Consider the following 12,346-nt stretch of genomic DNA (forward strand, 5'->3'; position numbering starts at 1 on the left):
TTGTAGAAAAATCCCCTCTCTGCCTCAGTTTCCCCATTTGTTAAGCAGGGGTCAGGCGGTTGCCTCAAGCTGTGATGATTAACAAATGGACGTTTTTTTAAAAGCACTTGGAGACCCTCACAAGCAAAAGTGCTCCAGACGTTCCAATTATTCTCACTGCGCACGCACACAACCATGCAGGGTGGTCACTTGGAGACACACAGCTGCAAAACCCCACTCAGCACGATGGCAGCAGCAGATCCTCCAATCACAGGCATCCGACTGGGAAAATATTTTATTTTAGGTCTCCGGGGTCCTTTCTGGCCCATGTCCACAGACGGCATTCTAAAATAAAACCCTCTGCCCAGAACCTTTTCGTAAGCTCTGACACCCACAGCCACTGTGCTTCTACAGTCCCACCAGCTGATCTGCCAGCACTAGTCAGTGGCGCTGGGCTGTGGATGTACCATTTTCCCCACAATAACAACACCTGGCTCTCATACAGTGCTCTTCACCAGCACTTTACAAAGGAGAATCAGTAGCATTACCCCCATTTTACAGATGGGGGAAACTGAGGCCCAGATAGGGGACATGATTTGCTCAAGGTCACCTAACAGAGCAGGGGTAAAGCTGAGAAGAAACCCCCGATCTCCTGAGTCTCAGCCCTCCAGTTTATTTAAAACCCGCAATAACAAAAAATCATCATAATCAAAATCTCTTTTACAGCAGCAAGATGATTTCAAAGGGCAAAGTTAGACCCAAGTACCCCATGGCTCAGGTGGTTTCAGCCGCTCAGCATTTGGCTTCATCTCCCACAACAGGCCCGTATGTGCTGCCCCAACCACAAAGCCCACTTGGGTTCCTGCACAGGTAACCTATGCTGCTGTCAACGGGCCGGAGTCTCAGCTGGTGGAAATCACAACGGCCGCGGAGCAACAGCAACTAAATTTCACCTCCACTCTGGAGCGCGTGATCGTGTCTGAGCACGACTGCGTCCTAGCATGGCAGGAACCTGGGTTATGTTCACATGAAGTGCTGGCAAACTGGGTGATGAAACGATGCCATCAACACGAGGTGGGGACCAGGACCACAGAATGGACTGAGATAATTCACTAGGCTGCGTCTCTGCTAGTTCCTTTCGGGGTTCTCCACAGAGGTGGCGCTGCCAGTGGCAGCAATGGGAGGAAAGTACTAGTGCAGGCAGGGGTAGATCTGCTTGAAGCAGGATTAAGTGAGAGTGGTTAAAAGTGCCGGTGCCCTGTCTATACTACTGCTACCACCCGTGTGCCAGTTTCTCCTGGATGAGCAGCAATTGCTCTCTTCGGGGGTGGGGTCCCAAGCCGGAGTCTATCTCCTCTGCCCAACTCGAGCTGGGGAAAAAACTCTGACTTCATCTTTGCTGCAGGATCCCCTTCCACCCAGTCCAACCCCAGCTCAGGGCGTGGATGCTGTAGCAAAACTCCCCTCCTTCCCAGAGGCCTCAAACGGCAGGGAGCCCATCCGTTGAGCAGCTTTCCAGAATGGCTGCAGGCAGCACCATTTTCCATTCTGGTGCAGATGAGGCTTAACTCTCCTCACAATCCCACCCCACCACATTTCAGCCGTGCATGAAACCGATCCAGGCTAAGGGCCCTAAGGCAGGTGAAAGGCAGTGCGAGTTGGGTGCCTAAACCCCTTAGGCTGCTTTGAAAAGCCCAGCTCTAGTTAGAAGACAAATCCTGATACAACTTTCCTCCTGTGTGGATCTCTCAGAACCTTACAGCCACCCTGCCATAAGGCAAAGGGCACAGTATTCTGGGCTCTGATAAAAAGCATGATCTTCTTGTTAAAAAATAAATTGCAAAAGGAGCACAGGGCTCGCTAGACTGAATCAAACCCACGGTTCATCTAGCCCTGCGTCTCGGCTCTGACAGTGGTCAGCACAAGCTGCTTCACAGAGCAAGCCTTCTGACTCCACAGATCACAAGGCAGGAGACCCATGAATGAGTTTATACACATCTCTCCGAGCTCTGACAGGATCATAGAATGCTCCAACTTCCCTCTTGTGGTTACTCCAGTGAAAGAAGCAAACAGGAGACTTGGGTGCATTAATAAAGAGACAGGAAATAATGCAAGACAGATTAGATTGGGCAGAAGGTCAGCTGTGGCAGCCTGATAGTCGGGAAACTTGTTTGGGGAGGGGAAAAGTGGGGAGGGACAGTAGCTTACAAGGGTTGTACAGCTGACAAGCTGTTTGTCTAGATTGGTTCATCTGGCCTGACTATTTATATTGTAGGTCTGGTGTGCCAGGGATGGTCTTTTCTATGTGTTTGTACAGCCCCTGGCGTATATGGGGTCCTGCTCCCTGGTTCAGGTTCCTAGGTGCTGCCAGAAGACAACCGCTAAGGTCAATCAGAGCTCGCTCATTTCCAGCCATGGGCAGAATTCCGTTCTCTAAAATCACACCTGCAATTGACCCGGTACAAACAGGAGCAGAACAGGGGCAGCTCCAACACCCAGGTTCAGCTGCCTCAACTTAAAGGGGCAGGAGAGGATGAAGGAAGGTCGGCAAGTCGAGGATGGGAATGGCCCAGGCCCAAGAGCTTCAGAAATTAGAGGGTTATTTACATTTTAAATGAGGCGGCTTAGTGCACAGATCTGCAACTGCAAAGGGCAGATCAGATGCTCGTTTGCTTTGCGGAACCATCATCAGAGAACGAGGGGGTCGCTCAAGATTGAGCCAGGTAAAGACATTGCTGCTTTAGGCACTGTTCCTATGGGAACTGCTGCCACTGGAGGTTTCAAGGTCATGTGCCGTGGCTGGATTTTAAAAGGGCTGGATAATTTTTACCACCACTATCCGTTATATACATGCTAAGGGGGATCCAGTTCCAGGCTTCAGGGTAGGAGCTGGGCACCTCAGGGGTCAGGAAGAAGTTGCTCCTACTTCACCATCTACCGAGATACACAACTGATCAGATGCTTTATGGGACAATGCTTGTAGGCCGCTCTTAGATGCTAGATTGGCCACTGGTTGGGCAAACCCTAGTTTCCTATGGGATTAATTAGACAGACATATACACAAAATAGGAGTATTTCTAATTATTTGGATTGCAGGCATATTCCCGAGGCTCCAGGCAGGATCAGGGCACTGCCGTGTGAGGTGCTGTTCAGATGGAGCAGGAAACGCCCTCTGCCCCGAAAAGGTCACACTCTAAATAGCTCACCGGTGCCTGTGTATAAACCTGCTCCGCTGCCAGCTAGGAATGAAGTCACATTTCACGGCCTTGATGTCAATACTACAAAATAACAGTTTGTGGCTGACTGGAGAACCGGGAGGAAATTGCCAAAGGTGAATCGTATCCTGATGGACTGTGTTCCTGCTGCAAACCCTGCTAAGAGTCGCTCCTGCGCTGCCCTGAACTCGGACCAGCACAAAGGGGTCTCGGAACATTTCCCACGTACCACAGCAGCCCTGCCCAGGACAAACGTCACGGCAAGGCCAGCCCCATGCGGAGGGAGGGTGCACCCACCCGAACGAGATCAGACCAGGGGATGGCAAGAATCCCTCCCGCCCTCAAAGGCTATGAAGGCTGCGGCATGCTCCTCTGACCATAATCCAACCCCCTTGAGCTTCGCTCTCCTGGCCCCTGAGAGTGTGCCAGATTCCACAGGTTACCGCACGTACACTAGGCCCTGACCCCACAGCCCTTCCTCCTGGGAGTAGCCCCGTGGGACTCCAGGACTAGGACCCCAGTTTTTATATGCCGGGATTGCCCTGCCCTCTGTCAGGGTGTTGCCCCTTTCTGTATCTCCAAGGATGGCTTCTGCAGAGCCCTATCCAGACATGCTGGCTATTGCGTGGCTCCAATGTCCCACAGTGACGCATTCAGATGTCTAGCATTCTTGGCTGCTCTTTTCAGGAGCCCCTGAGACACCAGGGGCCTGGTTTCAGGAAGCGTGTAGAGCTGCTCAGGTCTGGCCCCTCTGAGAACCAGGCTCAAGGTGTCTCAAGCTGGACCCGCAAAAACAGAAGTACCCTTCTATCTCCAGGGCCTGAGCTTGTCTCCCACAACTCCCTGCTTGGTGAAGGTGGGATGCATGATCTGCCCGGGAATGGACAGAGATAAGGCGAGGACAGACAGCCGCTCTCCTGATTAACACCTTCTAATATCTGGGAGATCTTTGGCAATGGAGCAAGAGACCCCTGGCTTTGCCCGCAGCAAGGTCTAGGACCGGGGTCGCTGTTTCTTTGTCCACGGAGCTCCAGCATCCCTGATGCTTTGGTCCTAGGATGTCGAGGACTCTCAGTGTGGAATGGGGTCAACCCGGCTGTCCCAGCGGCGGGACTCTTCCGAGCACAGACCGCCCTCGTCCCTCATTATCATTGGAGGAGAGCCCCACGGAGCACTAGGTTTCAATCTTGACTCCAGCTGAATGATGACCCCCGTCTCCCCAGAGGTCATCCCCCAGCCCCGTTCCTCCAGCCTTCCCAGCTCACTCCGAACGAAAGGAATTTGCATGAAAACAGGAGCTTTGCGCTTTTTAAGGTATCCTGCAGGCCTGCTGCTCCCTGCCCACTTGACACCCGAATCCTATTGGTGCGGAGGGGCCAGGTGACCCTGAGCAGGGACAGGCCCCGTTTTGTAAGTAACGCAGTGCTCTCCCAACCCCAAACCTTGCAATGGAGTCCAAGGCACAAGCCCTTTTGTTTGTTCAGGAGTATCCCTGTCAGTAGCTTCCCAGCACGGGCAGGCAACAGAACTGGGAGCTGTGGACATGAACTGGAGTGTTTAGGCTCCATCTCCATCACTGCCTGGAATGACCTCAGCTGGCAGTGCCATGTGCCCAGGCCCAGCCATCCAGGCCTTTCACAAGCATTGGCTGCAACGCCGGGGGACGAGCCCTTTATCTCGGCTCTGACTGAGTGGATGCCTCGTATAATGGATTTCTCCCCTGTGTGGCTAGGGGCAAAACACCACCCAAACAAAAACCCAGGCTGCTGCTCCTAACTCTGTCCCGCATGTGGAAGTTACCCAAAAGCCTCTGCTCCCAGCAACCGCGCTGGGTGCCACAGGCATCCCACAATGCACCGGCGCAGCCAGGCTGCATGCACCGCGTGCGAAGGAGTGAAAGCATTTCCGTCAGATGCTGGGTTGGATTCACTGACCCGATACAAGGACAAGCAGGAACCAGCCACTCCATGCCAGTGGCGTCCTTGCAGCAGCTTGCTTGCCTAGTGTAGATGCACCCTGTGAAACAAAGATCCCATTCTCATGGCAATGTTCTTTATAGATAAAGAAGAGGCAAAGAGTAATGCATTGCAGATTCCTGGAGCCCAGCAGCACAGAGGGCGGGGACAATCTTCAGTTCACAGGGCGGTTGTAGGAACCTTTCCTCAAGTTTGAGTCATAGGAATTCGCATACATTCTCACACTCACTATGCATTTCTCTGAGTGAAACTGCAATTCAAGCTCCAAAATCCACAAGAAATCTCCACGTTTCAGGAACTTTTGATACAGCCAGGCTCACGCAACAGGTCTGTTTGTAGAACACGGCTGCAGATGCCTTTGTGTCTCTCTCTCCCTTTCTCCCCCACCCCCAAATGGAAAATGAAATTCATTTTCATTGACATTTTTCTGCAAACAGCTTCAGTTTCGGGCTGCCAAAGCTGAAAATTTTGCAGGGATTTGGCTGAACATGTTCAGTAGCTAGAAACAGAAAATGTGTCATTTCTTGGCGAAGCCACACCCCCTTCCCCTTCACCACCATTTGCTCAAAATCAACATTTTCCCACAGAAATTTCTATTTTGACCCCCCGCAAAAAAGCCATTTTCATCAAAAAAATATCCCTAACGAAATAATTCAACCAGACCGGTTCTCGGGCCTCAGCCAAACTTCTGACATGAATCATTAAATCCCAGCAACTTTGGTGGAGCCTTGCAACAAGCATGTAGCATGGTGTTACCAAACAGATGGATCGTGGTGGATGATCATGTGGACAAAGCAGGCTATGGGGAGCCTGTGTGACCTTGGGCACATCACTTCGCCTCTGCGAGCCTAATAACAATGATTCTTAGCTCTTCTGTGGCACTTTTCATCAACAGATCTCAAAGCACTTTACAAAGAACTCGTCAATAGCTTCATTTTACACCCACCAGGCAAGTGGCAACACAACCCAGGTATCCTGAGTCCTAGTCCACTGCTCAAGCCAGTTGTCCACACCGTCTGCTTAAGTAAGGACACAGTAAGCCCAAACGGTTCTATACATGTGCAAAGAACTATGGCAGTCATAGCGTTTCAGTATCTTCCACGTTTCCCACAAGGCATCTCTCTCCATGTTTGCCCAGGGCCTGGTAAAATGGGGCCTTGATCCTACTTTAAGGCCTGTGGACATAACCAGAATACAAATAATGAATTGGTAATAAATCAGCAGTAATTTGCCCCAGTAATCTGCAAGTGCACTGGATCTGCAAATGCATCTGCTTATATGGGCATTTGCACGAGTGAGGGCAGCCGTTCCTGGGCTAAAGGAGAGGATTTACACATGCAAAGGGAAACATCACCAGCATAACTGGGGCTATCTGTAAGAACTTTTGCACCCAGACTTGCCCGGGGCATATCCCAGTCTGCAGGATCCCCACCATGCAGCACCCTTAGGCTCTGACCCATTTAGATTCCTAGTTCTGGATTGCTCCCCTCCTGCCTCTATGTGCTATGCTGCGAGTGACGCTCAGGGATGCAGAGAGAGGCTAATGCAGGGGGCTTGATGTACTAGCCGGGTTTCTTTTGCCACTGAATGTGGTGAATTATTTAAGTGCTTTTCAAACATTAATGAATGAATCCTCAGCCCCTCTCCCCAGCTCAGTATTATCCCTCTTTTACAGATGGGGAAACCGAGGTATGGTGCTGAAAGGGCTTGATTTTCAAAGGTGCTGAGCACAGCCAGCTCCAGACAAAATCCCTCGTGGTTGCTTGGTCCATTATACGAGGCATCCACTCAGTCAGAGCCGAGATAAAGGGCTCGTCCCCCGGCGTTGCAGCCAATGCTTGTGAAAGGCCTGGATGGCTGGGCCTGGGCGCATGGCACTGCTAGCTGAGGTCATTCCAGGCAGTGGTGGAGATGGAGCCTAAATGCTCCAGTTCATGTCCACAGCACTCTGGTCATCTGCCTCCTAGCCCTGCTCTAACCATGAGGCAGTGCTCCCTCCCTCACTAAGCCACACCGCGCTCCTCTCCACGCTGGGGAGATGCCTTCCCACTCGTGCATGGAGGGGTGGGAAGCTAGCTATCCCGCACTCCCAGCCGAGGCAGGGGAAGGCAGGCAGACACTGCAGCCTAGGAGCTGTGCTCTCTGAAGAGGCTGGCTGTGCACCCAGCACTCGGGACAGGCAGTGCCTCCAAAGCCCTGCGGTTTGAGCGGATCTGGACTCACTTTAGGCACAGACACAGTTCTGCTCCCTCCCTGCCTCCCCACCAGCCCAGCCTGCTTTGCCGTTCACCAGACGGTTGGGCCGGAGGGTGAAATGTAACAGGGAGTTTCCCTCCCACACCACACCCCTGGGTCCCTGTTGTTGTCTCTCTCTCTCTGTTGCTCCCGGAGGCTGGTTCCAGACACATAGTTTGAATAAAGGTCTCTGCTTCCTTGCCAGCAGCAGGGCTCTCTCTGGTCGACTCCCCCCTGTGCACTTCCCCTTATCTAGGGGAGCCTCCCTGCCAAGAACACAAGGCAGGCAGGGGAGGGAGGGAGACTCTCCGAAAGTCCTGGTGCCATTAACCCTTCCCGGCTCAGCACATCCCTGGCACCTCTTAGCAACAGCCTCCTCAAAGCCTCCCACACTTGGATCCCCCGGATCAGGGAAGTCAAGGCCCTGGCGTGCACCAAGTGCGCGTGTGCTCGCAGACGGAGCCCTGGCCCAGCATCCCCTTGTGTCGATTCCATTCTAGAGAGATTTAGGTTTCCTCTTTACCCCCGCACACCGGCAAGTTCAACTCCTCCATTTTTTGGACTGCTTTGCAAGGGAAAGATCTCTGGACGGACCCCACCCTCCAATGCTCCACAGTGCAGCAGGGAAAGGCTCCGGGGACCCCGCTGGTCCAGAGCCCAGCTTCCCCTGAGTAACTGCAAGGTGTTGTGAGGGTCTCCATGGATTCACCAGTGCCCTGGGCACCAGGATTAGCTCTCTGCAAACCCATGGAGACCCTCACCACTCCCTTCCACCTCCACGTTCTCAGGACCCCACTGAAGTCAGCCCAGCAATTTGGCTGGATCGAGCGCAGCTGTTGCAACATGTTATGGCCCAGGGCTCGGGGTTACTTTGAGTCCAAGTCAGACTGCAAGCTCCTGGAGGTCAGAAATGGGCCTGTTTATTTGTCCACGCAGAGCCCCACACGGCCCCAGTGCTGGAGAGAACAGCAGTTGTCACCCCAAGTGCCCAAAATGTGCAGGGCACTGCCAGATGGGCCAGAGGCCCAGGGCCCCAATTTGGGGGAAGGAGCCACCTTTGTGCCCATTGAATTCTGGGCTTGGCTGAGGGTTTGCCTGGCTGCTCACATAAGGCAGGGTAGCCCCAGATGCTGCTTTAAGTTATGGCCTCTTCGGGCCACTCCATCACCCCGGGCAAGCAGGGCAACAGTGCTCCAGCCACACCTCCTCCCACGCCGGCAGAGGGGGGCAGCATCTGTTCTACCTGACCTACCTCACCCCCCCTCTTGGTTGTGAGCAAATTCCCAGCAAGGGGACTCATCTGCTTTCCAGCCCAGGATCGGGGCCAGGGACTCTGCCCAGCCCCAGCAGTTCCACTGACCTCTCCAGAATTAGCCAGGCCACAAACCCAGGCAGGGGTGCATCTGGGAGCATCACAGAGTTTAGTTGGTTTGTTGTGGGCCCCGATAGCCCCCCGATGACTAGAGCTCAGTCCCAGCATTCAGCCGCAATGAACGCAAGGGACCCGTGAGGTCAGGCCAGACAGCAGGAGCTGAGGGGCGAGGTGGGGCTCTGAGGAGGGAGGCCTAGGGGGAGCCGTGGAATCGACAGGGGGAGCCCGACTCAGAAGGAGACCAGCAGGCGGTTTTTAACGTACCCAGGGCGCCCTCTAAGCAACAGCCCAGGTTCAGTCTCAGGGCCTCGAGCCAGCGGAAGTGTGGGGGCCCTTGGGGCCCGGTCCACTAAAGGAGTCACTCTCCCTAGGGCCTGCTTACACGCTGGGGCATAGACCAGACCCTGTGGATCCCAGTGGAGCTGGGGCCCCAGAGGCCCTTCCCCCCACCCATTATCGCCCATAGCTCTGCTCTGAGCCCCACCGTATCCCCTACCCCACCAGGGCATTCAGGTCTCTCTCCTATTCCTTGCTTTGATGTTAGCTTGCTCCTCACCTCACCCCCTCCTGCCCCATCACCCTATCCCTCTCCTAACCCTGCACATTCCCACTCTCATGCACTCCTCTGTTTGTCATCCCCACCCGTTCATTCGTTTTCTCTCCCTGGCCTAGCTACAGGCACCCGCCCCAGCCATCACGGCAGCCCCCTTCCCCATGGCTGGCAGAAGACAGCTGGGGGCTGCTGCTGGGATCTGCTGCAGGAAGCGGGGCTGTAAAATGGGGACCCAGAGTCTGGGGCAAAGCTGTCCTGTGGGGGTCTGGAGGGAGGGGGAGAGGGGCCTGGAGCCCCAGAGTGAAGGGGAGGAAGTTGGGGGATCCATAGCTCCAGGAGAGCTCTTGCAGGGCAGGATAAAGGGGAAGGGCTGGTTCTGTGCCAGGGGCTGGAAGTGAGTCTGGGGCTGAGAAGGAGCCACTGAGGGGCGTGGAGAGGAGACGTGGGGCCTGGAGAGCCCCTGCAGCAGGCCGTGCAGTGTCCCTGCATCATGGGGAGGCAGGCACAGGAGAGCCAGAGAAGGTGCTACCATACAATAGCCCCACGCAGAGGTGCCCAGGGCTGGGCCCGCTCTGCCAGCATGGACCCCTTCCCCCCAGCGGCTACATCTGTGGGTCAGGACCAACCAGGCCAGGCCCTCAAACCATCCTGCCTCCCCTCGCACCTTCCCGCCTGGGGCCTTTGGACTCCACTGCAGTGCACACAAGGCCTGGCCCCACGCCTCCAGGTGAGATAGGCTCCCTCCACAGGACAAGGGCTCCTAAACCCCTTTGTCTCTGAGGGAACGTGCCCTGCGTGGGAGGGGCGGGGGACCCTCAGGCCCCTGGGCTGGAGTCAGCTGCTACCCTGCACCCTGAGCAGGCCAGGTGAGCCACCTGTGGTGCCACTGGCCTGAGCCCCCAGCGGGGGAGGAGACGGGGAGGACGGAGACACATGCAGGGCTGTAGGCCCTTCTCAACAGCAGCCTGGCTGGCTGATGCTCCTCAGGAGAGGAGAGCAGCAGCCCGGGGCAGGGGGCTCCTGGGGGTCGCCCCCATTTCCTCCCCAGGAGTCACAAAGGGGTTAGGAGGTAGATCCCACTGCACATTCCTCTGTCCCTGGCCACGCCGCCCCCCAGCCTCCTCGCTGCTCCTGCAGACCCTGTGCCTGCCACAGCTTCCTGCTCTCCTCTCTCCGCTAGCCCCGCTGCCCTGGGGCTCTACCCCTTGTGAGAAGCAGGTGGCTCCCTGCCCCTGGCCGGAAGGAGGCCCACAACTCCAGCCAGGGGTGGGGGTTGATGCTATTACTATTATTGACATGACAGCCGTGGTTTGAGGCCCCAGCCGAGCTCCGGGGCAGGAAGAGAGTTGTGCTAGGCGCTGCACAAACACACACACACACACACACACACACACACACACACACACACAATCCTTGCCCTGACGAGCTTACAGCCCAATTAGCCAACGGGGACAAAAGGGGGCAGAATTATGAAGCGTCTGGCCCCAGGTCACCCAGCAGGCCACCGGCAGAGCCACGAACAGAACGCAGATCCCCTGATGGCCAGACCAGCACTCTACCTCCTGGACCACACTGCCCCTCAGCTTGTCTTCAACAAGCCGAGGGCTCCTCCCTGGGCGATGGAGCAGGGACCTGGAGCATTGCTGCTTCCTGCTGCTGATGGGCCATGGTGGCCTGGGGTGCCAGACCCAAAGCACATATGGACACAGAGGGGATGCTCCAGTTAATCGATCCCAATGCGTTTCTTCAGTCGAGAGCCAAATCCTCAAGGCCATTCTAGGGGCGAGACCCCAAGCAGGACAGAGGAATGAGGCAGAGGACTAAGATTCCCTCCTGCACCCCTGGCCCCCGCGATCCCCTGGCATCCCTGGCTCCCTCCCTCCCCACACACTTTCCACCCAGGGCCGCCCAGGGTGGGAAGTGGGGCAATTTGCCCCAAGCCCCAGGCCCTGCAGGGGCCCCCCGAGCCCTGGCCCGGTGGTTGTCCAGGTCTTCGGCAGCATTTCAGCAGCGGGGGGGCCCTTCAGTGCTGCTGAAGACGTGGAGTGACTGAGGGGCCCCCCGCCGCCGAAGACCCGGACCGCCGCCGGGTGAGTACAAGCACTGCAGCTCCCTCTCTTTGCGCCAGACCTTCTGAACCCTCTGGGCGGCCCTACTCCCACCCGGGTTCGGCTCCCACAGACGGCTGCGGGATGCTTGGGAGGAGATTTACCCAACGTTAATTAATTAAAATAAACAGCAAATTAACTACAGCGAAATTAAAATCGCTCCGGAAATTAATTTTCAACAAAACCCACCTGGAAAGGCTGGATATTTAAAGAATTAATGGAGCCCTCTGAGACGGTAAAGAACCAGCAGCTCCTGGAATCCACAGACCCTTTCCACCTGCCAGCCCCCAGTCACTACACCCCCCCAAGGATCCCCTGCTTCAGGGAAATCAGCATAGTAACTCCCTTCCCCTAACCAGCCCCCCCCCCCGACCCCAACCTTCCCCCAGCACTAAGCTCCCATTGTACCCACCCCCCCAGCACCCTATACCACTTCTTTCTCACCCAGTCCCCCATCACTGCCCCATATGCCTCTCCATCCATCCCAGATCCCCCCCTTCTCCCTACCCACCCCACACAATCCCTCCGGACACACGTGCGACACCATCTCCTCCTGCCACAACTACCCCTCCCCAGCACCAAACCGGCTGCCCGCATGCTTCCTCCTTGGAGGTGCTGCTCACCCCCCGGGCCACCCAGAGCTGGCAGAGAAAGTGCAAAGTGGAGAGAGGACTCCTGGAGGGAAAATCAAATCAAATCACCCTCCTAGTGGAGATTCAGCAAAGCTGCACAGAGCCACCAAAATAACGAAAGGAAACAGAAAGGACAAAGCCCCCCCCCGAGCCCCAGCGACAGGGATGGCTTGGGAGCCCGGGGAGTCCGGTTTTAAAGGCGAGAGACCAGCTCAGTTTAAAAGCAGAACGTTGCACTGAGGAGCCTTTCCTCCCCGTTGAGTGAACGGGCGTCAC

The 12,346-nt window shown here is 55.6% G+C and overlaps 1 protein-coding gene across 6 annotated transcripts in view; it reads right to left on the reverse strand.

Moving 5' to 3' along the window:
- The window catches only part of AHDC1 (AT-hook DNA binding motif containing 1), a 109,964-nt gene that overhangs the window by 60,719 nt on the left and 36,899 nt on the right, over positions 1 to 12,346 (reverse strand). For 2 of the 6 annotated variants that reach the window (XM_050931994.1, XM_050931991.1), the window contains exon 1: positions 4,123 to 4,727. The exons of the other annotated variants lie outside the window; for them this stretch is intronic. In XM_050931994.1, coding sequence (XP_050787951.1) covers positions 4,123 to 4,231 — 109 coding nt within the window. In that variant the 5' untranslated portion in view covers positions 4,232 to 4,727. Of the gene's footprint in view, positions 1 to 4,122; positions 4,728 to 12,346 lie in introns of those variants that run through there. 6 annotated transcript variants of the gene reach the window in all.

The sequence above is a fragment of the Gopherus flavomarginatus genome, chromosome 22 (assembly GCF_025201925.1).
Source record: "Gopherus flavomarginatus isolate rGopFla2 chromosome 22, rGopFla2.mat.asm, whole genome shotgun sequence".
In the NCBI taxonomy this organism is placed as follows: Eukaryota; Metazoa; Chordata; order Testudines; family Testudinidae; genus Gopherus; species Gopherus flavomarginatus.